Source organism: Tympanuchus pallidicinctus, unplaced genomic scaffold, assembly GCF_026119805.1.
Source record: "Tympanuchus pallidicinctus isolate F22 unplaced genomic scaffold, pur_lepc_1.0 scaffold22, whole genome shotgun sequence".
Classification (NCBI taxonomy): Eukaryota; Metazoa; Chordata; class Aves; order Galliformes; family Phasianidae; genus Tympanuchus; species Tympanuchus pallidicinctus.
The window spans coordinates 35,328,204-35,354,368 of NW_026294739.1; the positions used below are offsets into that span (position 1 = coordinate 35,328,204).

Here is a 26,165-nt window from a genome sequence, read left to right on the forward strand (position 1 = left end):
TTTTTACCTTGACAAGTTTTACTACAGCTTGAAAACTTTTCTTCTGAAGTACATTATCAAACCTGGTGTCAAAGCACCACAACATGGCTTGTTAATTATCAGTCCAAAAGCAACATTCAGGTAACACTCAGCATTCCAGATACACAACTGATGTCAACCGTAAAGGAGCACTGTCAAAATGTATGGGTTCCAAAACGTGATGGTTCAAAAGTTAAAGATTTAAAATGTGGAAAATGAATGTGTGGAGGAGATGCAGACTCCAGTGTGCTGAAACAGTCACCGAAGCTGCAGATAAACAAAAATGTCCTTCCTAGAACTTGAGTTCCCGACAGACAGCGCTCCATTGGGTCATTTTGGGTACTGAATACTGGAGAGAGGACACAGAGGGTCAGACCTTTGTTTCGCCTTCACGAGCTGAGCAATAGACAACAAAAAGCTTTCGGTACAACGTGTACAACCGAAATCATAACAAATGAAATCCCTGAATAAAACAAATTAATTTTCTTTAAAGTAGCACAGAGTAAATAGAAATAGAACAAGAATTAGAGCTAAATGTTTACGGAGCTAAACGCTACAGCAAGCAGAAGCCTATTAGAAAGAGGAAATAGTGAAGACAGGAAAAGAGTCAAGATAGAGTGCCATGGGACAAAATAAAGCCAAACACTGCCAAAGCAGCTTCCTTTTCTTCATCTGCCAGAGGAGTGTACCAAACCATGCAGCACAGAGCATGAGTCCTGAACCATCTAATTAGGTACCTAAAATAGGAAGCTGTTTTCCTCCATTCTCCCAAGTCAGTGGAGAAAGAGAAAGGAAGAGAAAGAAGGTTCTACAGAAATAAATCAGAAATGAGCCCGGTTTGCAGGCCAGGCTCTTCCTCGCGGAGGTAACATGAGGTCATAGGAATATTCCTGAGTGAATGGTCCCTTTTTCCACTCTCTGAGCACAAACAAGGAGCCTCTTCTGGGCACCCAGGAGGGGTGAGCCGGGCCTTCTCCTCCCCACGGATGCCAAGAAGAGAGCATTTACCTCCCCGCCCCCTGAATTGTGCCGCTGCTGTATTGATGGCAGCTCTCCAGCCGCCCGCTCTGAGAGCAGAACTGAACCCGAGAGATAAAAACATTTCCATCATCTGGAAACAATGAAGGCACTGTGAGAGCAGCGGATGATTCCTGCAGGAGGGGAGGACCGGAGCAGCGCAGCAGCGCAGCAGCGCAGCGAGCGGCGAGAGGGAAGAAGGAAGGGAAGGAGGGAGGGGAGCGCCGCCGGCTCCCTCTCGCCCCGGGAGGCCGCATCCCGCAGACTCCCCAACAGGTGCCCGCCCGCAGCCCCCGGCCCGAACCCCCGTCCGCTCCATCCCCGCACCGACGGGAGCGGCTCAGCGGGGGCCGCGCTGGGCGGCTCGCAGAACCGAGCAGGAAAACAGCCGCAGACAAAGGCGGCGGGGTCCGCCTAAGGAGCCGGGGCTGCGCCGATCCCCCCGCGGGCTCTGCCCCCTCCCGCTCCCCCCGGCATCCCCAGCCGCGGTGCGCGGCGGCAGACAATGCGGAGCGGCGGGCGGGGGCACTGTGGGTGCGGTAGTTCCCTGCCCATCACCTGATGCTGTGGGCAGGCGCAGCCCAGGGCCGCTGGAACTACAAAACCCGCCAGGCTGCGCGACGCCAGCCTGCTGCTGCAATCCCCACCTTGGCGTGCCGCGGGCGGGCACGGCACGGCACGGCACGGCACGGCTCGGCTCGGCTCGGCTCGGCTAAGGATGGCTGCAGGCGGGGCTGTGGTGGGGCACTGAGTGCGGGAGCTGCCGGAGGGAAGGGAGCTGTACGGCGCCGCCGCCTGATGCAATGGTGGGACTTATTGCTTCTCCCGCGGCACCGCACGGCTGCGAGATCGCTCGTACCGATCGCGATTAAGTTTGCGGGATCTGGACATGGGAGCATTGAGCGTGTGCATGTAACAGCGCCCGCTGCTCTGCATCGCTCCTGAGCGCGTCTCTCGCTCGCGGGCATCCCGACAGCCGCGGGCTTTGACTGCGGGACACACCGATCTTCGGCGGCGGTGTCATTTCGCCGGACTGAGCGCCCGTGCCGACCATGCACCGCTTCGTGTCGGCGGCTGGGCGCGCCGCGGGCCGGATGCCGGCGAGCTGCCGGGGCGCCGGGGAAGAGGCGCTGCGCGGCGCGGCGGGGCAGCCCACGCGGGGTACCCGGCTGCCGCCGGAGGGGGCGGCGAGATGGAGCAGCGCTGCCGAGGCCTCCGCCGTGAAGATCAACGAGAAGGCGAGCAGGGAGAAGATCCTGACGCTGGAATCCATGAACCCGCAAGTGAAGGCGGTAGAATACGCCGTGCGGGGCCCCATCGTCCACAAAGCCGGCGAGATCGAGAAGGAGCTGCGGAAGGTGAGGCGGGGGCCGCGGGCGGGGAGGGGCGGGGCGGGGCAGCGCTCCCCGGCCGCCGGCCCTGCCCCCGGGCACTCCTCCGCCACCGCCGCCGCTGATTGGGGCACCGGGGGGCTCGGCGGGGCTGCGGTCGGCGTGGGGCCGACGTGGCAGGCGGAGGGGCCGCGGGACCGCCCCGTGGGCGCCGCTCCCCGGTTGCGCGGCGCTCCGCCGGGATGCTCGGAACCGTGAACGGCTTTTCAGCCTCCGCCCGCGGACGCGCCGTCCCCAAGGGGAGGATGCGAGAGCGGCCGGAGCGAGGAACCCCCCGCACCCGGCCCTGCCCTCCCCCGGCCCTTCTCGAAGGGGTGGGAGTGGCACGAGAGACTGAAAGCCGCCACCGCCTCCTGTTTGTTCGTGCCGTGGGTTGCGTAAAGCGCATACAGTATCCCCTCATAAAGCGGTATTTACATCTCTTCTGCCACTTTGACCTCTTGATGCAATACCGCGTCCTTTACGTTATCGAGAGGGGTTAGTGACCGCCCGCCGGAGCGCTTGGGCGCTCGGTACGGGGCCGCAAGGCTCTGCCTCGACCAGGACGGGCACCTCCGCCCCCCGCCGTCCTCGCGGCTCCGCACGCCCCAACGACGGGCAGACACAGGAGTCCTGCGCATATCTCCGACGCGGAATTCCCCGGCTTCCCGAGTTGAGGCTCTTGAGGAGCCGCTTCCCAACACGAGCGCCAACGCCCGCTCGTGCTGCCCGATTCTGGGTGGCTGACACTCACAGCAGCCACAAATCCCAGAACCTCCCGGGCCAAACCAGACCGAACAGAGCATCCAAATCACTCAGTGCTTATGCTGAGCTCTCCAGATCTTTCTCTTAGTCCTTATCTTAAGACATAAATCCAGAGAACAAACAGCAGTTCAGGTGTGGCTTCTTGCTAGCACTGATCACAGCTTCCCCCCCAGCACAGGGACTGAGTAACGTAGTGCTGCTTTGAGTAAAGCATCAGGCAGAGTTACTTCTTATGATTCCAAATACTATTCCCTATTTTCTCCACTTTAGCAAGCCTTACTAATCTGTAATTGTAGGTATGGCAGGAAGAACATGATAAGTGTATGTTTTGAACAACAGTGCCGTAGCAATGCGGAAGGGACTGTTCCATTTCTTCACTCATTGTGTTAGTTGGCTGCTCTCATTTTGGAAGGCTGTGCATGCTTCCAGCTCACCATGTATTAAATGCATCAACTACTTAAGCTTAACTCAATTATTGGATGCATCTTTTTTAGAATTGGACCATCAGAGTGCTGATGAAGGTTTCATTTCAAAATGTGTTTTGATTTTTGCCACACTATTTGTTTATAAAGGTGTTGCTGCCTTTCCATGGATTCCCTAATGAGATCGTCTGCCAGGAACAGGGAACAAAACCTTCCAGCGTTCCCGCTGAGTGTTTGTTTTCATGTTACCATCCATCACAGAGCAGGAGATATTACTTAACAAAACAAATACAATGTGATCTTCCTAACTCCTCCCCACTCCTCTGCTTCCTTCAATTACAAGCTGAGTCATTGGCAGAGAGAATCATCGCCAGTGCACTTCTTAAAAAATAGAAAGGCAAGTAATTACCAATTGCTTTATTAGAAGTTTGTTACAGCTGCTTTGTGTCTGCTTATGTGGCATTTTCCATTTAAAAGCTTTTTTTTTTTTCCTTGAGGCAGTCCCTGGAATATTATCAATAGCAAACAGTGTTTGTAAACACATGACTACACTCTAAAATGACTAAAGCAAACAAAACCAAGTACCTGTTGGCAAGGAAGGAGGAGAATATTACTGTTGAAGTCAGGACAACATTGACAGAGAGCACTGACCAACCTGAGGAAGCAGCTGAAAGACTTTCTTCTGCATTGCATTACTGGACAACTGCTTTTTCCACCCCTCTCAACCTACGATCACAGAGCACTGCACCTCTGCTGGAGGAACGAGTGCTGCCTGAAGTAGTGGTTGTCTGAGAGAGGTGATGACCCACAGCATCTCTCAATCTGTGATTACTCTTTACTGCCGAAAGCAAGATCCTGGAGCTGCTCCTCCACTTAGGATGGGGGAGGAGCTTTGCACAAGCAGGAAAGCCTGCGCTCCACAGTATGGTGTGGGAGAAAGACGAGGCAGTGGGAAGCAATGGTACCTCCACTTGTAAATCTGCATTTGTCCTGTTCTGTAGAAGATGCCTCTAGATATTTTGTTTCTACGTAAACTAAAAGCATCTTCAATGCAGGCACTGTCTAATCAGACAATAGAGGCCCCTATGTTTAAACTTGGGCAATTCAGACTTTATACTTGTGTAATTCATATAGCTTGCTATGAAGACTGCTAAATAGCTACTTGAAGCTGTTTGCACAGTGAAAGCTTTCCTCCTTCAGTTTTGTACTGTCGACTCACATTCTGAATAGCTGTTCCTCTGTTATTCTTTCTGGTATTTGCTTCTTTTGTATGGTAACCGCAGAGGATTCCAATAGGAGCTTTAACTCCGCAGTGCACATGGAAATAAGGAATAAAACGTTACTTGAGAAGTCCCTGGGCAATTTAAGGGATAGTTCTTAAAAAGAGAAAGCAAGTAAAAAGGAGGCATTAATTTCAGCCTCTTCATTAACATGCTCAGGATCAGGCCAGTGTAAGTCTCAAATTAGAATGCATTACTCAAGCAGGATAAGATCCATCGCTCAGGAGCGGAGATGAGGCATCCTGTACTTAGACCTCATGAGTTTTGTTGACCTGTGATCTGTATTGGCTGAAATGGAAAATTAAAGTTTCCATCTAAGTGAAGTCTGTTCAGCTGGAAATCTTTATGCAAAATCTCTTACTCAAATACTTTCCTTTAATATATATATATATTATAATTTTGAAAAAGCATCGTGCTTCAAAAGTGAAAGACTTATTTCTTCTCCCCTTGCTGATGTAATAACCAGCTGATGCTGGCTTACTGATGTGAGACACAGAACTTTCAGCCATCTTGGTGTTGCTGGAAATTTTTACAAAGCAAGCTCAAGCACAGGCATGTTTTACCAAGCGATTATTCTCTCAATAGAACTCCAGCAAGTATGATCTTTTGTCTATCACTTGTTTTTGAGACTTGCTGACAGATGGCCAGCATATCAAGTATTGACTTCAATTACATTTCAGACTAGAAATTTTAGCCTGAGCATGAAGGCCATGCAAGAATAATGTAATCTCAGGACTGAACCCTTCTCTCTACATAATGAGTAATAACAAGCTTTATCTTCAGATAGGCAGCAAACATACAATTTGTTATTTTGCATTAGTGCTAATTTTAACTGACCTTGTTATGGAAAATATCTTCCTATCTCCCTCACTTAAACTCTCCTGTTTACCAATTTCCTGTGCAGGTTTTACATAACTCATTTGATGTCAAGTTAAGTGAGCTTAAACATCTTTACAAAGCACATGCATACTAAATAGCATTTTAGGATCCACAAGTCAACTCATGTAACACTGGAAACTAAACTGGCTTACTGCAAGTCACTACAACATTAGGGCTCTGTTCAAAACACCCAAGTTATTTAGACAGAAAGGTAGGGGCAGAGAGGTGGTATGCAGACACATATAGGTAGCATGCAGAAAGTTCTTTCAGATCAGCGGAGGAGGATTTCATATTCTGCCACTGAGTCTGGAACTACTTGCATGTTGTGGCAATGTACATTCTCCAGACACTTAAGTCTGTTCTGGCTTTTGTTTTTAATAAACTAATTTTTCAGGCTTTTAAATTGAATAGGAAGATTTCTGACTCAGAATCCAGCCTTAATTATAAATGGGAATTGACTGTGTCCCTGTGAGTTCTGGAAAGATAAAACAATTACGGCGATGACATGCAGAAATACAATTTGACATGCTAAGAAAAGGATGCAAGATGGACTGGTACACCCAATAACAAAAGGTGCTAAGCTTAAATTACCACCCTGTAATTTCCTGCCTTGAATACGTGACTGTGTACACACCAAGAAAGTATCTCCCAGGCAAGAGCCTGTGACCTTACTAAGGTAGAACTGTTGCTCCTCCTCTGCAGTACACACTGTGTACTAGAGCAAGTCCACAGTAGAACCCATGCAATAAGGGGGGAAACTACTGCAGATAAAGAGGAAGATCTTGAGAATATGATTACAAAAACTCTATGTTCAGACACACACAGTCCACAAGATCCACAGTCAAGATTTGATATTTTCAGATATGATATCAAAATTGATTCCAAAATAGTCTTTTTTATTTTCCAATAGGTCTTCAATTTGAGAGGATCCTAGTGTCTAACCTCCTCCTAATAGGCGTTACTTTAGTTAAGTTATATACAGCCACATTCAAATCTAGGATTTTACTAATGCAGACAAAATTTCTGAATGCAAATGCACTTTGAACAATGCAAAAGAGAAAAGCAACATGAGGACAATTCCTGAGCTGTAATGTCTGATTCACACCTGCCTGGTAGTGGTCAGCCGTGCTGTTCTCATCCAATTGTAAGGCGCATGCAAGTCACCGCTGCCATTTCAAGTCAAAATCCAAAATTTGCCTTCTCCTTCCCTCCAACAGCAGTCCTTGTCAGCATGAATTACACACACGTAACACAAAGCCTCACTCTGTGGTAAGCAGGTCAGGGTTTTTTCTGCCGTGAGCTGTTTTAATAAATAGATTGGAATGCTAATTCAGACCTTCAAGTCTCTATTAGTTAAGGGCCTCTGGCCAGTGCTTTCTTGGCCCTCTGAGAGCTAAAAAAGCACTTGGCTACTACAGAGTGTATCCAAACTATGCTGAAATGGTTGGTTGTGCCAGCTCCCTTATTTTACAGCTTGTTTGTGCAAGTCACAGCAAAATCAGGATTGGCCTGTGCTAAGGAAAAGGGTTCCACAGTGTGGTGTTATTGCCCGATAACCATCAAGAGGAAGCACAAAGAATTGCCAATGGAAATGAATCAATGAAAAACTGCCCAAAGCAGACAAATTCTGAAATTCTGAAACAGCTGAAGCACCACGTTGCTCTTCTGGGATTAAAAACACCTCACATTTTCACCCTTTCCAGTTCCGTTTTAGCTTAGTTTCAATCAAATTCAAACCACACAAGCCTGTGTTCAGACTGAGGCTTCTCCCCTGAAATCTGCTTAAGACTTGAGCAAACATAGCTGTACATTTGTTTGAGCAATTCTTTGCTCTTTCTGGGCACAGTGCTAATCTCACAATTTCCCAGCATTCTTTGATGGCACCATTGTAAAAGGAACCTTTAGGCATGCTAAAACTCCTGCAAGACATACCAGCACTGGCAGTGCTTTGGCTTCTTGCTAGTTGTTTGTGATACTGAATGTTCTGGCATCGTACCACTTCTTTCATCAAATAATTCACTCAACACTCCTTGCATGGTGACTTGCTCCCTGTGAGTTTTTTCTTCATTTTGTATTTTTCTACTTCTAGTTTTGTTTCTTGAGGTCACGGGGATATGTAGGGGAAAAGGAAGCTTCTCCAGATCTGTTTTACTGCACGAAGTCTGCACCAGTTAATTCTGGTTCCTACATGAAAAGCCTTTGTCTCAACATGGTGTGATACTGAGAACACCAATACAGTTAGAATAATCCTGCCTGACCTTCTCTGAGTTCCAGAAGCTTTTCACATAGCCTCCCAGAAAAACTGCAGTTCCTTTAAGAAAAAGAGATTGACAGAAATAACTGAAGGAACTTATTTCTAAAGAGTGTAGAGGAAAGACTCATTTCTTCTTTTTAAAACCTGTCATTATCATAAAGGCAGCAACTGAAAAATATTGAATGTATTTTTACATGCTCTGCTTTACATCTGAATTTGAAAGCGTGAGATGGTTTCTTTAAAAAAAGATGACTACCATAATCAGTCCCCTTGCTAACAATTTCAGTAGAATGGCAGAAGATTGGCTTTGTTCAGAAGATGAAATGTTGTCAGGACAGGGTGAGGAGCCACTGAAGGCAGAAGGTGGTAGCACTGGATGTTTTGTAGGGCTGGAGGCTGGCTTTTCTCCTCGACATGGTTCATACCCTCGTCAGTAGGCATGAGTATCAGACGGGTACTTACTGCTCCACAGTTCGTTGTTACAGCTCCTGTTCTGCAAGCTTCACTTTTCCAGATCTCTGCCTGCTTAACCCCACAAATATAGTTGTAATTGCCAGTTGCAATCCTGCCAAATCCAGCCAAACTGCCTCTACAACACACCTTGAAAGCCTGCCCCTACTAAATTACAAATGAATGCTACATATATAAAAATACATAGATATATAAATATATGTATTACATACGTATATTTGTATACATATGTAAATATACTGTACATATATGTATATATTTATATACAGAGAGACTATAGACAGTTTCTGCTCTCCTGGTAAGTTCCTGGCTTACCAGGGACTTATATCTTCCCAGCACAGACAGGTTTCTGACATGGCTGAAGACTGTTTAGCCTCCTGCAATAAAATAAACCTTGCCCTAACAAATGTTATGTTTTGTTGCAGCGCTTTTCCTCGTGTTCCACAGCCTGATGTCGAGTTTACCAACATTACATTTGCATCTCCTCACGTACAGATATTAATACAGACTTTGAGAAGTACTTGACAGTAATCTTTTCTGAGATTGCCACGCACAATAGTGCCATCACCATAGATAAACCTTGACTCAAGAGACCTGTGACTAATACCTCTCTGTGTCAAGGCTTCGAGTAGATCTCCACCTTGAACTCATGTGCAGTCATGGACACTGTCTAGACTTCTTTTGATGGCAGCTTCTGATATCCTTGCTTTGAAACTTTGGCTCATTAGCATTCTTCATTAGTTCTTGCTTGTTATCGTTTCCTTTGCCTTCTTTCTGAAATTGCAAAGTAGCAATTCCTCAAGGAGGAATCTAAATAATCTGAATAGCTTCTGATATTCCCTCATTCCATAGAAAGACAAGAAATCAAGTAGTAGAAATATGTGAAGAGAAAAATGTGTAATCATAATACTTTTTCTCCAGATTTCACTGGAAAAGATATAGTGAGTCTTGAGAAGACAGTTGTTCTAAACAATTGCTGACATTAACTCAGACAGGAAAAGCAAAGGTCCCAGTTATTTAAAAGCATCTCTCTTGTGAAACACACAAAAATAAAAGTAATAGCTCCTGCAGCTGAGGCCAAGAAATACAAATTATTCAACAGGATGACATACATTGAGCAGGTGTGCAGGAGCAGTCCGTGCAACCCAGCTGTTCTATCTCCACTAAGATTTTCCAGTAAGAGAACTTACATGTTTTCCTGTTTTCTCCATATCAATCAATTCAGTGGCAAGAGTAGGGTAAGTTTTAAGGAGCAGGTGATGATTGTATTCTTGTAGTTGGAGCTCAAAGGCAGTGATGGCATAAACATTGAGTTTGGCACTAGCAGTGATCTGGATGGTATCTGCTATCAGCGATCCTCAACTTATTTCTAACTGTTTGTAATGCTGAGAAATTGCTAAACTCCAGCCTCAAATACCTGTAATGTTTATCAGATATCTCTATTCCTAATTCATTATATAAAATTGAAATGCAACCCTTATTTAGGCGCTCATTTATACCAGCAAACATAAAAGCAAATGACATGGCGGGGTCAGTGTATCACTTTCAATTACTTTAAGTGAAACCTTTAGAAAATTCCTGCCAATTTTAAGGCCATGTAAAGTGTTTTAACTGTTCTAAATCAGGATCATCTAAGTTCCACCTCCTTGTCTTGATGCCATTTCTAGCTACCTATTTAAATTCTGAAGAAAAATGTAAATGGGATTGGTTATGTAATCCTTGAAGTGGATCTGTAGGGGGAACAGAAACCACATTATCTAGAATAACCTGTTAGCCACATATGTAGCTGTAGGCTTCCAAGTCTTCACAACCTAGGAACTTACCAATTCTATCATTTTGGTCATCAGTATCTTTGCATGCCATCCATGGTAGAAAACGAATAACTAGTTAAGCCTTGCCAGCCATATGCAAACCTGTAACTTGCTTTAGGTACACGGGCCAGGAAGGGGCTTTGTGAGCTCAGCCCAAACAGAGCAGGTTGTTGCAAGTGATTCAGTACAGAAAACTAATCAGTATAAACTTGCAGTTTATTAGTCCACATGAAAATCCTGTAACAGCTTGAAGGCTTCCCTACATCTCTCACACTTCAGTTATCTTTTAGATCATCTTTCTTACTTAAATAAACCATACTCTTTTTTTCTCCCAGTCCAGCTCTTTACCTTTTTTCCCGTAACTTTATGTCCTTTTTTAAAGATCTGATTGCTATCCAACACTGTTCCACTGCTTTCCCTCTGTTCTCATGATGCATTCAGTTCCTCACAGGAAAAACATGTGCCTGTTCAGATTTCAGAGATTAGGAAGCTTTCCAATACTCACGGTGATTATTTAGCACTTTTGCTGTTTATCATACAGAGCCTCACTATTGTGGGCTCCATGGAACAGCTGTAGTGTTGTGGGGTCATAACATAATGCATACTTATTCTAAATATGCAGAAAATAAAGAAGTAACACGTGTATAGGCCAACTCAAAATAGTACTAGATGTCTTAGATTTCTCTTGTTAGTGGATTTTTTAGATGTTATCAAATATTTGTAGTTTCTTGACTGAGCCCTTCCTCCTGCAGGTGTATCAAACAAGCTGTTCTATTACTGCTAATTCAAAATGCCTTTCTTTCATCTTTTTCCAGCTCACACATGTAGTTTCCATGCAAACCAATCTCTTATTTGTAGGCAGCAGAAAATGAAAACAAAGAGCAGACTACTAATTGTGTTAGAATGTGTCACAGTCAGCATTTAAGATCTACTGGTAGTACTTAAGAAATGCAGTAAGCTTTACGTTAAACTTCTTTTTTCTGAGACTACACACTGTTCAGTTACAGCCAGCCAAAGAACAAGGCTCTATCAGCTGTTTCAGCCCTAACAGTACATTGTGAATTATCCCCTTCTAGGGAATCAAAAAACCTTTTACTGAAGTAATTAAAGCCAACATTGGAGATGCACATGCAATGGGACAGAGGCCAATCACCTTCCTTCGACAGGTAAGACTATTATAACACATTTTTCTTGCTTCTTTGATTATGTTATGATACCTTAGTATCCATTTGACTTATGTATTAGCATGAGTGATTCTTCAGTTGCACTTACAGACAATAGTCTGCCATAACGAGTTACAAATTGTGATTTCAGCCTAAAGTCCTGTAATTTGCCTGCTGTATTTTCTCTTAACGCAGAAGCTTTTCTTACTCTTCAGATTATTCCCCATCCATCCTTTCCCCTGCCACTTCTTCTTTATTAGGAACCAGCACATTCATTATCAGCAGTGCACTTCAAAAAAGAAAGTGGCTGCCCTTAAGGAAAAAAGCAAATGCCTGAAAGTGTACTGTCAGGTGAAGAAAGATCTGCATGCAGCTGGGTGCACCCAGTTGCTGATTTTACAGCAGCATGCTGAAAAAAATATCCCAACTACTATGCTATTTAAATGCATATCATTTTAAAACTATTTACATTTTGTTATATTATTTCATAAATGTATTTTTATACTATTTAAATAAATAGCATGCTAGTAAAAATAGCATACTATATATAGTAGTATACTAAAACATCCCTTACTCACACACAAAATCCTGAGCCTATCATAATTCAAATTTAGAGAGTTACAGGCCAAATTGAAGCTGCATGATTCTGGGTATCTACATGCTGAGATGATAAAATTGAGGTATACAACAAACTGCCTACTAACTAGAAAGCCCCAAACTTCTTTCAAGTTAATTTAGATCCACCAATGTTACTAAATAAAACAGTGTGTAAATGTGAAATCCTTTCTCCCCATGACCTATGTGCTTAATTACTTACTCACCTTCCACCTTGTCACCATAAGATGATAACAGCCTACCCATCTGACACCACGTTAACCTAGAAATGAGAGAGTGAATCAAAGCTGATGTCAAGCACGGCCTTCAGAACCTTTACGCCTTACATCTCTCCATAAACTTAGTTCTGTTAGGTTATGTTTCTACTTTTCCTATGTTCCATATCATCACTTTTTTTTTAATTAAATATTTCCACAAATTCTAATTGGTAATGAGTTCACTTAGGCAAGAATTATCAGAAGACGCTACTGGGATTTAAAATTCTGATTACATTTTTCAGTTCTGCTCTATATCTAAACGCTTTATTTCTTGTCAACCGAGTGGGCTAATAATACAAAAAGAGTGGAGGACAGACCTATTTAGAGACTTCCCCTTCTGTATAATTAACTGTTTTACTGTGTTTGCACTACGCATAGCTCACTTCGACTCCAGTGTTTACCAGTCTTAATACAAAAAAGTTAACAACTCTATAACTGCTTTTATCAGCAGAACTTGGAACCTGATAAAAATCTCTTCACTCCTGCAAGCACTACCTTTAAAGAAACAACTGCAAACCCTTCATCAATAACCTTTGTTTTAAATTACCTGCTATTTGTGATCCTCCTGCCCAAGGAAAGTTCACAGAAACATTACCAACTTGAAATAACCGTTGAGCAGTGGCCAATTTACAGCTTTCTTGGCACTCTAGGTAGTGGCACTGTGCACATACCCAAACCTGTTGGACAGCCCAAGTTTTCCAGAAGATGCAAAAAAGCGAGCGAGACGGATCTTGCAGGGTTGTGGAGGTAACAGCTTAGGTAAGCATCCGTTCCAGTTGCTCCTACGTGCAACAGAATCAACTAAAGCAGTTTCAATACGTGTAGTGCTGAAATATCCTCATCTTGGTTTATATGATAACAAGTCCAATGGAGATGGCCTAGGTCAAAGCTGTAGGGGGAGAATTCATAGTGTGGCTCACAGGAAAAGTAAAACATAAAATACAGTTACCAAAATTGAGAAGTTGCTCTTAACTCCACAAATCCTTTCCTAGCTTATTTCCAAACACTTCAGCAACCCCGTACCAACTGCCATGTAAGAGTTGCTAGGGACACATTTAAATTTTTCCTCAATCTTTTTCTTGTAGTGATTTTCAAATTTAGGGACATAACAGGAGTTCTCAGAATGCTGAGCCTCAGTCCTGTGCGTCTGGAGTGACTGAAAGGAAATTGGTTTGTATAATATTTCAGAAATACACGTAAAATCACTTTTTTTTAAATCAGATCATCACATACTTCAAATAATTTGCATTAGCTTAGTACACACGGGGGAAGTAGGCCTAAAATATTTGCAACATTCAAATGCAATGATCATTGAGAATATGTTTTTAATACGAGCTCTGTAAATATGTAAATGCAGTGTACACCATATTTTTCCTGATACAATATGTATTGAGAACAACTTCCTGTCTAAATTCCTGAAAACCAAGAACTGCATATATTATTGATCTGCTCTACTGGTTTGTACCTGCTCACCATACTGATCTGCTCTACTGGTTTGTGTCTGCTCTCCATCTATCTCTGGATCATATATCAGCCCTCACTCTTGGCCATGGTTGCTCATCAGCCTCTGTTCAGCACTCCAGAAGCACATGGCCTGGGGTGAATGCATGTGCAGAGTCCCAGACCATGTATGAAGCTTCAGACATCCTCAACTTCTGTTGTGTCAAAAGAATCCCAGAGTATTTGAACATGTTTTTTGGGATTTTTTTTTTAATATACTTTGTATCTTACAGTACAAACTAATGCATTCCAGTCAAAGGTATCAACCAAGTACAATTAACCATAGACCTCAAAGTTGAATTTCTGTCTATCCCTACTGAGCTATGGGACAGAGCCCTTCAAGAAGCACAAAACAGAATGACAGCTTAGGTTTGTTGTCTTACAATAACAGGAGCTTCCTAGCTGCGGTGGAATACCTTTGTATAAACCTAATGTAACTTTACTGCGAAAATAAATTTTTAGGACATCAGAGAACTCTGTGCCTGAACTGCCACTTTGTGCAATGCAATTGCACAGCCCCTGCAAAGGCTGTCTTTCTAAATTACATTGCTACAGAAGTATTATTAGGCTGACTGCTAGCATATAACTGAGCTAAGAGAGTGAAGTCAGGTGCAATTATTTCACTCCACCCAACAAGCAGAGAAGATTCTACAGCTTCATGACAGTGTTCTAAATTATGTGTACACTTGTCATTTCATCGTTCATCAGTCCTCAACTAAGCTTGGTCTCATCTTCACTTGTGTTGCACATGTCAGCACACAGGCATCTAAAAATCTTACTTAATTTAGGATTGTTAGTTGTGTCCTGTAAACTTCATGCAAACCTGGCAGACTGGGGTGACACTAGAAGTCTCTCTACAGGTAACTTCTACCTCCACATGGAGGGCGAGGGAAGCAGTTTAGGATGTTCTCAGACTGTGGGAAGAAATGGCATTATATTATTTTCATATTGCAAACAAGTCAATTTTTGTCATGGATTTTTAAAAAGTTGTTTTTTCCTATCTCTGTTCCTTGTTTCTACTACTTACATAGTCACTGATTGACCTTTCAGCATAATGAAAGCAACTGGGAGAATGTCAAAATGGGATTGCTGACCCAATTTGCAAAGCATCCATTACAGCCTACTTTTTAATCAATCCAGTATACTATTTTTATATGTTAGTGATTCTTATTGTATTTTTCTAGACTCAAATGAATTACTTTGCTAAATGAACAACCCAACTTCCTTTCCCACTCCTTGGAAAGAAAATGAAATCCCAGAGATTCAGAACTCTCATACACAAAAACTACTTTGTACACTACTAGTTCAGGTTTGCTAGCAAACAGCAGAGTAATAGTCAGTGCACCTAATTCTTATCTCATTCTGTTTCCCACAGGAGCTTACACTGCCAGCCAAGGTATAAATTGCATCCGTGAAGATGTCGCTTCATATATTGAAAGAAGAGATGGAGGAGTTCCTGCAGATCCAGACAACATATATCTTACCACTGGGGCAAGTGATGGTATTACTGTGAGTGTCAAAATTCAAGCTGTTTCTTCTTGCTATAAGCTACAATTAATTAGCTACCTTCAGAAATACAGATCTCTGTTGTCTGACACCTAGGAGTTTGATCAAACAGATGCTGTAGTAAAATTAAGTAGATAATCAGAACATCAATTATGTGGACTTAAGGTGCCAGCTAAGGAACAGACCCATGGAAGCACTGTCTCTAAATTTATAATGACCAGTACCCCTTGCATAGATAGCATAAGCTACAAACATGTCTAAATACAAACTCGGTGAGGCAGCCCATTCAGACTAAATAGTGATGCCCCTGGTAGTTGTGATGCATAAGAACTGAAGGTTAGCAGGTATGAATCCACGACAAAGAGGGGAGAAGTCTCAGGAGCATTTCTCCCTAGCAAACTCTGCTGGTGCATATTAATGCCTGTAAAAACCTCAAAGACCATTTTCAATAACCAACTTGTTTGGGAGAAGCATCAGGTTTTGGCTTTGACCAAGCTAGTCCTCAGTTAAAAGAAGAGAACCATCTCTATTGGATTTTTGCATTACAGGGACATGATTACTGATATTGTAACTATTGTAACAACCAAAAGTTGTTTACTTTTTTTTTTTTTTTTTTTTTTTTTAAAGGCAGCCTAATAATAATAAGGTGGCTTTTTTTAATGACACCTTGTGGCAAAGTCCAGAATGACAGAACTGTGACATAACAGTTCTCCAGATATCGTTAATGACTTGGCTTTCCAGAGTTTCTGATGCCAAGGGTTGTATTGGCAGCTTGTCAGGAACATCAGCATAGCATACCAAATCTGTATCATGCTTATTTCACTCTGCTATTAGCAGAGTGTCAGCAGTTACAATGAGTCTCATTATTTGGTACTTCCAAGGACAGAACAACTACTGCTTCATCACTTAAGGGGCAAAGTGTGCCAAAGAATTTGGTTTTAGATTTGCATTTCATTCTAATGACACTTTCTGGCTGTTCAGTATTTTTCAACTAGTGACGGGTACAGAATGATGTTAATTATAAATCATTCATCTAACAGCTGAGTTAAAATGTGATGAGAAGCACAGAAAGGCAGATTTTATGCATGAGAAATTTCAAGGGTACCGTTGTCATCTATTTTTTGTTTTACACTCTTATTACACATTGATAAAGATTGCACCTGTACTTCAGAGCTCTCCCTAGATTAAAAAAGGCAAGAAATCTCTCCACTTGTCAGAAATGCATTATTTTATCTCATTAACACATAAAAAGCCCTGTTACAATCAGAAAAATTAACGCTGTGAACGGGGGGGTATAGGAATGTAACAGGAAAGGGACCAGCATAGATATACTGATATTTCAAAGGAAAGGTGTTCCCCTGTCCCCAGAGATCCAGATTCACAGGAAAGACTCCACAAGAGAGGGATCTCCAACCAGAGATCCTGCCCTGGGGGCAGTCAGCCCATAGGAAAACCTCTGTGTGCCCCAGCAATAACTTCTGATGTTATTTCTTGGCCTGCTGCAATCACTGGTGCAGTATGTGGAAGGCAGAGCAACAACTAGCTGAGGCTTCCTTCGTTCTAATTGTAAACGGGTGCAAAGAAAAATCACCATCCTGATGTTCCTCTTTTCAACTTTTCCTAGAGCTCAGAATTTCTGATCAGAACTTTTCCCAAGATTTTGAAGTTGACCAGACATTTAGCAGTGATGTGCAGAGGAATACTGTGAAGCTCAGTTAGAGCAGCCTCTTTCAGATAGTAACTTAAATATTCAAGAAAATGACTGCCAGCTTCTAGAATAGAAATCTACCTTAGCTCTACATCTTTTCAAGAGAAAGATCAGTAACTTATTCTAGAGAATACTATTAATTCTGATATATGAGTTGTTTTTGTTGTTTGTTTTTTGTTGTTTTTTTTACTTTTTCCCCAGTCAATTTTGAAGATCCTGGTCTCAGGAGGTGGAAAATCCCGAACAGGAGTGATGATCCCTATACCACAATATCCCTTGTATTCAGCACTCATATCTGAATTAGATGCCATCCAGGTGAACTACTACTTGGATGAAGAAAACTGCTGGTCTCTAAATGTAAATGAACTTCGGCGCTCCTTGAATGAAGCCAAGGCATATTGCAACCCAAAAGTGCTCTGCATCATCAACCCGGGAAATCCCACCGGTCTGTAGCACCTCTGTTGAAAAGATGTTTAAGATCCATTTACTTTTTTTTATATTTGACATTGCAGGCCCATCCAAAATACATGCCAATGTGTAAAGCTGAATTCTAGACATCAGTGCTTCCAGTCGGATAGCACATCATAATTTTAGAAACTTGTTTTCACTGTCATGGAACTCCAGGAATTTGGGGAGAGAGGAAGGAGCAGATTCACTTCCCTGGATCACATCTGAAGCCACTGCCTCCACTGAAATTTGTGGACTTGCAGAATGACTTTCAATTGCTTTTGGTCCTTACCAAGAATCTTCTCTCTACACAACAATGGCAGTGGCTACAGATACACACTGAACTGAATGACAACCAGTGTTTCCATTGGAAGAATTTATTTCTTTGTGTAGTTGATGTTGCTTAGTGAGAAACTAGCTCCCTTTTAATGGCTTGGGGACGGAAGATAACAAAAACAATTCAAGTGGGTGTAAGCAGGCATAAGCTTTTTTCCTGCTGCTTGTCAGCTGACTGCAGCAAAAAATCTTTGTGTATATATCCACAGCTCACTGCACTTGTGAAGAAAATTGGCTCAAGTCAATACATCATACTTGAGTTAGGAAGGCACAATGTCAATTAGCATGGCTTGGGTCACAAACAGGAACAGAATAATTAAACTCCCTGTAGTTATCTGTCAAATTTATGCTTAAATAACATTGTGAAATAGCCTGTTTTTGCTTAATCATTAAGCATGTGAGGATTTTAAAAGATTTATACAAAGACTACTCTTAATTATTGCATGATTAATGTACCTCACACTTCCTTTGCTTGAGGTGTACTAAATTACCTTGAACCATATCCCCTCCAATTATGTTTCTTAATTTCACACTTACAGAATTGTGCTCTAAATTGAATAGCTCTTTTTTGAGACAGAGGGATATTTCATTGAAAAGTTAGTTGTCAAACTAGGTCTGGGCTGAACGATTTGTCTGTGTGCTCCACTAACTTTATTTTTCTTGATCTGAAAATCTAACTGTAGGACAGGTACAAAGCAGGAAGTGCATCGAAGATGTGATACACTTTGCTTGGGAAGAGAAACTTTTTCTTCTGGCTGATGAGGTAATGGAATATTCTGTTTTCTCAAATGCAAAGCTAAAAGTAAGCAGATTAAATCAAATTTTGTCCCACATGTGGCATTGTGCTTTTTAAGTACAGAGGACAGAGTCTCTGTTATCACATTAAGACACAGATGAACACACAAGATTATTAATATGAGATGATTAGTAAGAGGCAGCTTGATCTGGATTTGAGGTAAAGCATAGGAGACACAAGCAGGAAAATTAAGGAAGAAACTTTGCAAGAGCTGACCTAAAAATCTATGTGATATTCAGACCACTTGAAATGAAATAAAGAATAAAAATCAATCTAAACATACAAGTCAAGGCTAAATTATATAAAGAGTTGGCTGTTTTTCCGAAGGCTGAATTATTAAGGCCACATGAGATAAAACATATAATTACAGTAACAACTATTTAATAAAGAACTCTGTGTCTTCTAAAGGCTTCAGTTACAAGTATTAGAACTGTTTCTTCTGTGCACACCTGGCTCTCTAAAAGGCCATCTTTTATGCTTAGCTGGGGGAACAGGGTACAATAATGTCTTCTGACTGTCCAGGTTTACCAGGACAATGTGTACTCTGAAGGATGCCAGTTTCATTCCTTCAAAAAGATTCTGTATGAGATGGGACCTGAGTACTCTAACAACGTTGAGCTGGCCTCTTTCCATTCCACCTCTAAGGGATATATGGGCGAGTAAGTCTGCTTTAGTTTTTTTATTTCATCTTCTCCCGTTAATCTGATTGCACAGGAATTTCACATCAGAAACCTGAAGATATCTTTTTCTGATTTTAACTAAAAACTGTTACAAAAAAGAAAGCAAACATTTAAAGCTCTGAGTGATGAATTAGCTCAGTGGTTTCAATGCATTGAATAGCACAATGTTATGAGCATGTTTATTTCAGACACCTCATGCCTCAGTTCCACAAAGCTGCAGTCCTACAGTCCTAAGCCAGAGCTGTGAGAAAGGCAAACATGGGAAAAGCTCAAGCTCAGGAATCACTAGGACATTTAACATTACGGGGGTTTGGTTGTTTTGGAGAGGAAGAAATCTAAGAAAAAGATTTTTTTCTATTAAATGAATGCTGCTACAACCATATGATCCTGTTGTGAAGAAGCAGCAGTCCATGTTAATAGTTAACTTGCCCAACAGGGAAGCTGCTTGTACCTTTTTTCTTTGTATGGTATACTAGGACTTAATGGCACAGTGTTCACTTCCATCATAAAACGACCAGTAAAGCAGCTGTCTCAGCAACTTCTACGTTACGTACTGCAAAGATTTTCATTAACCATCTTTCTACTTTTGCAATTCTTTTCATTGCTTTTCCAGTATTTATACACTTGCAGCTAACTGATCTCTTCTGTTTGCTCCGATCATAGATGTGGCTACAGAGGAGGTTATATGGAGGTCCTTAACTTGCATCCAGACATTAAAGGACAGCTTGTTAAGCTGCTTTCTGTTCGCCTTTGTCCTCCAGTCTCAGGACAAGCAGCAATGGATATTGTAGTGAATCCTCCAGTACCTGGAGAAGAGTCTTATTCACAGTTCATAAAGGTCAGCAATAATATGCTTATTCTTTCTGCACTGGCTTAGAACCATGTAGGCTTTTTATACTAACTAAATATGCCTGCCTTTAAAGATACGTTCTGTTCTTTTTAGGGTTTCTTTGTTTAGGAGCCAAAACAAACTGAGAAGGCATTACCAAATCAGCTTTCTTGCTGATAAGTTCAACTTTTCTGCTGTTAAGCATGACAAAAGAACTAATAAATAATATTTGCTTGTACTAACATCTAAAGAGAAACAGGAATTCAAATACAGTTATAAATTCAGCCTTGTTCCTTGCTATCCAGTACCTCCGTATATGAACAATATGGCATTGTGTGTTAAAGCATGTATATACAGTTTTTCACTTCTGAAATTGAATCTGGCTTAAGAAATTGCAGTACTGAGTCAGACCAAAGGTTTGTTAATGTGGTCCCTAAAAATAGCCAAGAATGGATGCTCAGAAGGAAGAATGTAAGAACAGGGCATGCTGATAAAACTTCTGTAGGTTCCTGTCCGCCTACACCTGGTATTGCATCCTGCTAATGCCTTTATGCATTGCTGTCTGTAACCAAAAGGATGAATGTAGGAACATCATTTGTTCTAAAAGTTCAGCAAAGTCCTTGGAGTGCTTAATTCTGGGTGGGATTCTTGTGGCATCATCATTATCTCTGGCACTTTTATTGCTTTTAGATATGTCAAACTGGACACTTTCCTTTTATACAGGAAAAGGAGTCTGTTTTGAACAATCTTGCCAAAAAAGCCAAACTGGCAGAAGACATGTTCAACAAGGTTCCAGGAGTTCACTGCAATCCACTTCAGGGTGCTTTGTATGCTTTCCCACGGATCTTTATGCCTTCCAAAGCCATTGAGGAAGCAAAGGTCAGTCATCATTTATTCCCAATCCATTTTAACCGTTATGCTTTTGTGCCTGCCAGTTAGAATGGATCACAGAATCACAGAATGGTTTGGGTTGGAAGTAACCTTTAAGATCATCTAGTTCCAAATACCTGTTATGGGCAGGACACCTCCCTCTAGACCAGGCTGCTCAAAGCCCCATCCAGCCTGGCCTCAGATGCCTCCAGGTGAGAGCACCCACAGCCTCACGGGGTAACCTGTTCCAGTGTCTCACCACTCTCACAGTAAAGAATTTCTTCCTAATACCTGGCCTTAATCTATCCTTGTCTAAATCTACCCTCTATCTAGTCTAAATCTACCCTACTTCTAATGATGAACTTCTATTCCGGAGGTAGAGAAAGCCTACTAGTCACAGAAGTGGTACTTCACTGACTACATATGATTTAAAATACAACATGGCCTTTACTTTAGGTGAGGGAAGTAAGCAAAGCACTCGTTAGGCTTCCAAGTTGAGAGTGCTACCATGTGTTAAATGGATTAAGCTGTGGGATAGAGACGTACGTGGATGTAGGTAGGCCAAGATGTGTGGCTGAGACTGAGATGGGCTGTGCACTACTGACTCTGCAGAAGCCACAGTGAGCAAGGATGAGATAAAGGCAGGGAGATCTCCTTTCAGATTTTAGTTCTGCACAGTACTTTTTCTCATAGGTCAGTAAGCTCAGTGACAAGTCTTTTTGTTCCTAGCTGGAGCTCTGTTATCCAATATGTAATACTCATTTTTTTTAAAGGCAATTGTAAGTACATAGGCGAGGACAAAAATAGGGCTCCTTTCCTGCTTGTTCTGTGACAAGGTGTACAATTGTATGCACTTAAGAACTTGGATGGTATTAATCAGGAGACTTTCTAGTCAGCAGATAACATAAGGGAAAAAATAGAAACTGCTAATGAAAGTGGAACACGCAGCTCAAATTAATTTCATCTTGCCAGATATGGCTTAGATTTCTCTAAGTACAATTTTGTGACTTTTGACCAAAAGTTACAAACCATTCGAGGAGTAAAACAAAAATATGTAGAACCTTTCTTTTGAAGCAAATATTTGGTGTAGGTTCTTCATCCTCGCTCCTCCACAAACTACTGTTACTTAATGCACAGCATGAATTGTACAACTAGGAATTGTTCTTTGTCTATTTAGTAAACAGAACAAGAAACCAATAATGCAAGACAAGGTTTCAGGAAAAAAAAGCAGTTGTGAAATTATATGTCTTTGGGATATTTTGACTCTGTTATTCCAACACATCGATTCCCTCAGGCACATAAGATGGCACCTGACATGTTCTATTGCATGAAACTTCTGGAAGAGACTGGAATCTGTGTTGTACCTGGAAGTGGATTCGGCCAAAGAGAAGGAACTTATCATTTCAGGTACAGTTTCTGTTTGATCAATGAAATGAACTGTAATAAGCTAAGTACTACCCCAGTACTTTCTTTTCTGATTAGACATAAGGGCTTGCATTTAAAGTCATACAGTCTCACTTTCTGCTGGGGCAAAGACCTGCTCTTCTATCTTCTCCTTCTGATTCAGGTGTTCTCCCAGCTTGCTGACATAGTTTTATTCTATTTTTGTACACTGACACTTGAAATGCCTTCTCTGCAAATAGTAATTATAGCTTATGCTGTGAAGTTGGCTACGGTGTTTATAACACTGCCCTGCTTTCTTCTGGGAATTAAACAGCATTTCCTTAGTCAAGTATCTACAGTATCTTTCCTTACTAATCTGCTCCTTACACATGCTTAATTACTTCTAGTTTACTGAAACAAGAAATAGGACTAAATCCTTCAATACCAAAACTGTGAACATAAACTCCGCTGCTTGCTCTTGCTTCCAACAAATAGCATTTTATTACAGCCAAGCCACTAACAGCTGGAATTCAGCATGGAATTTGGTCTTGTTTGGTCTGAAGCGATGAGGGAACCTTTAGCTACAGCAGTTCTGCTGGCTGTGTCACATCTGTGAAGTGATCGCATTACTTTGCTTTGAAAATAAGGTGCTTTTTTAAAATTCTTTTTCTAAATACTATTTTTCAGAATGACCATTCTTCCTCAAATAGACAAGCTGAAGATCCTAATGGAGAAAATGAAAGACTTCCACATAAAGTTTCTTGAAAAATATGCATGAAACTGCTGCGGCTTTTTCCTCCATGTCCTCCCCTTCGAGGTGAATGCCGAAAGTGAACAAAGATGTGCTAAGAATGTGCTGTTCATCTAATTAACCTAAATTCATAATAGATAGAATCTATTTCAGATACAGCTACAACCCGGTTGAATTTAATGTCTGGTAATATGCAACATTGTTACACCAACTTCTGGTTTTTTTAAGGGCAAGGGGAAAACGTGAAGAAAGCAATGGAAGAAAAGAGTCAGTGAATGATTTTGTGCCTTGGTTGGAAGTGATGTTCTGGAACTTTTGACTCACTAGGTTGGGGAAGGAGTTGGTCATGAAATCTACTGCTGTTATTTGTTCTTAGTTTGTTTGTCTCAAGACAGAAATACTCAGAACAACTGTTTAGATTGGAACTAGGAGCATTATTTACTTTTTAAAACTCAGCAAAAATTCAGAAACCTGCTACAAGGGACTAGTGTGCTGGGCTGTGGTTCTTTTAAGTATGGAGTGTTCTCTGAATCTGACTAAACACATAAGTACAACATGCTTATTAAAAGAAAATCACTGGCAGATGTGTGTAGATACCTTTGAACTTCTGTTATAAAGAAATTCTGCCATCACAACATAATCTGAGCAGAATACACAGTTATGATCAAAGGGATGAAGAAGGTGTCCATTCAAACCCTATTTTTGTAAAATTGGAACATAATGAGGAGTATTACCTTCTTGTTCATATGCTGTTGGACACACTAACTCGGCATAAGATAAGAGCAGTTGAATGCTTATTCTTATAACAAGTCCACAAGACTCTTTAATTCACTTATTTTATATACATGCAACATAATAAGCTACTGTCTCAAAGCACCTATGAGTACTGTGAATGCTTTCAAAGAAGGTAAAATAAAACGCTACTTTATAAAGAACTGCTTTATCTATAGAGAACATTTGTTCAAAGCCACATCATTAGAAGAGCCATTAGCTGGCTAAAACACAGCCAGCTAAGTCAAGGACTAACAAACGTGATCAGAAGAAATGTTTGGGGGTGGTTTCTAATGAAAGAAAAGGTATTTAGAAGGAAATGTCTTGCACACCTAGCAAAAAGCTAACTATAGCACAGCTCATGTTAAATCTTCCACAGTCATACTGCGGGCTGACTGAGTCTGAGTTCTTATTAAAACCCAGCTAAAGCAGGTCACTATCTAGGAGAAAAGTGGTATTACTGCACTAATCTATGCTAGTTCCACTGAACAGAGGAAGAAGGCTTCAGTTTGTCCAGACTGGAAGCTGGACACCTTTGGCCAAGAAATGTATTCCAGTATTCAGCCAGGAAAGCATTACAGTCTGTCAGGCTTAAGCTCAGCATTTTACAAAGTTAATTCATCAGTATCTCATTTCATCTAGTCATTATTATTTAGAGTAAATTCATTTTAATGCCTAATAGCACTTTGTTAGGCTGCCTTTAGAGCTGCTTCAGCACCCTGTGCTGATCCAGGATATAAAGCCAAGGGCTAAAAAATCACTGCATGGATAAAGGATGTGCCAATCTTTTATGTGCGCAAGGTGTTGCGAATACCTGACCTTCCAGCAGCAGCTACCAGGCTGTGATGTGCACTGGCAATTGCTGTCCTTCTCACTGGTTCTCACAAAAGCCTGCAAGGAAGAACTTGGTACTTCTCAATCATTTGCCAGTGATTACAAGTTCATAAAGGAAAACTGCATGTGCTACACAAAGAGGCTGGAGTTAAAAAAACAACACTATATGAAAATAAAAAATAAAAATAAAAAATTTTCTCTTATCTATAGAGAAATGGATTTCTGGAAGGAAAGCAGACTGGGAATGGATATGTTGCTACTATCCATTGATAAATGCAGCCTTTTACCCATTAGCACTCTCCATTTGGCATCTTTAATATGCAGTAATAAGTCAAATTTAGAAGGCAAAACTGTAGTAAGTGGATGGAATGTTGATTTAAAAATAAGACAAGCAGCGCTTTCCTATTCTATAAATGTGTCTAAATCAGATCTATCTGGCTTCGAACTTGCAATGTGGTGTAGATTGAAGCTAGGATCTAACAATCGGAGTTAGAAGATCTTTTATATTTTTGTAACTATAGATTTTTTCATAGGGTAGCATTTGTAATCTAAGAATTCAATAGATTTTATATTTGCCTTTGCACCCGATGCTTCTGGAAAAGTGTAAAGGTTTACAAGTTTCTAATGATACTTTACAGGTGTCAAAGGCTTTTTGTTTTATGCCAGGACAGCAATTCTTACACTTTTAAATCAAAATAGAATGGCATAAACAGTTTTTTCTAAACATTCTCTTATGGTGCCTTTTGTGTTTCCGACATTAGCAGGGATGACACTTTGCATCTCATACAGAAGGGCAGTGATCTCTGCTGCCCATCCGCAATGTCTGTGTGTACCGTGATGAGCTGAATGTGCATTTTCGTGGATTAATCCCGTAAAGCTGAAAAAGGAGATTTATTTTCGATGTCTTTTAAACATTTGATTAATAACAGACAATCCTTACTTTGGAATGCATGCTTCTAGGTTTGATTTTCTTACAGGTGCTCCTTATAATGGTACTTCAATGTATGAAACTTCCAAATAATAAAGCGCATATTAAACTAAAGAGCGGCTGTTCTCCGTGTCCCGCCTCACTGACACAACGCTGCAAGGCTCGCCACGAGGCGCCGCACCTCACGATGAAAGCGGTCCTCAACGAAAGCCGTGGTTCAGCGCACGCACTCGTGCCGCTCCAGCTCACGGGCCGCTCGGGCTGCCGGTGCCGCCCCGCCTGCGGAGCACCGCGCCCAGGTCGCACCGCGCTCACGGACCGCCACGCGGCAGCGGCCGCCCGCCCTCACCCCGCCGCCCGGCCACGACTCACCCGTCGGACGGAAGCCGGTCGGCAGCGCCGCCTTCAGGCGATTCACGCAGCCGGGGGTGTGACCGCCAGGGACCGGGAGAGGAGGCGGAGGGAGAGGAGGCGGAGGGAGGGGAGAGGAGAGGAGGGGAAGGG

The 26,165-nt window shown here is 42.0% G+C and overlaps 1 protein-coding gene and 1 long non-coding RNA gene across 3 annotated transcripts in view; one reads left to right on the plus strand and one right to left on the minus strand.

The window, feature by feature from the left end:
* Positions 1-22,086, minus strand: part of LOC128081899 (uncharacterized) — a 28,072-nt gene extending 5,986 nt beyond the window's left edge. The window contains exon 1 of one of the 2 annotated variants that reach the window (XR_008207455.1): positions 21,286-22,086. This is a non-coding gene — a long non-coding RNA (uncharacterized LOC128081899). Of the gene's footprint in view, positions 1-21,236 lie in introns of both variants that reach the window. The other variant, XR_008207454.1, reaches the window with a different exon arrangement.
* On the plus strand, positions 1,662-25,775 carry GPT2 (glutamic--pyruvic transaminase 2). Its single transcript, XM_052685615.1, has 11 exons — positions 1,662-2,393; positions 11,364-11,453; positions 12,973-13,081; positions 15,198-15,331; positions 17,238-17,481; positions 18,503-18,582; positions 19,138-19,274; positions 19,959-20,133; positions 20,848-21,003; positions 22,289-22,401; positions 23,065-25,775. Exons 1-11 carry the CDS (start codon positions 2,088-2,090, stop codon positions 23,153-23,155), a joined length of 1,635 nt encoding a protein of 544 aa, XP_052541575.1. The 5' UTR covers positions 1,662-2,087; the 3' UTR covers positions 23,156-25,775.
* The last annotated feature ends 390 nt before the right edge of the window (positions 25,776-26,165 follow it).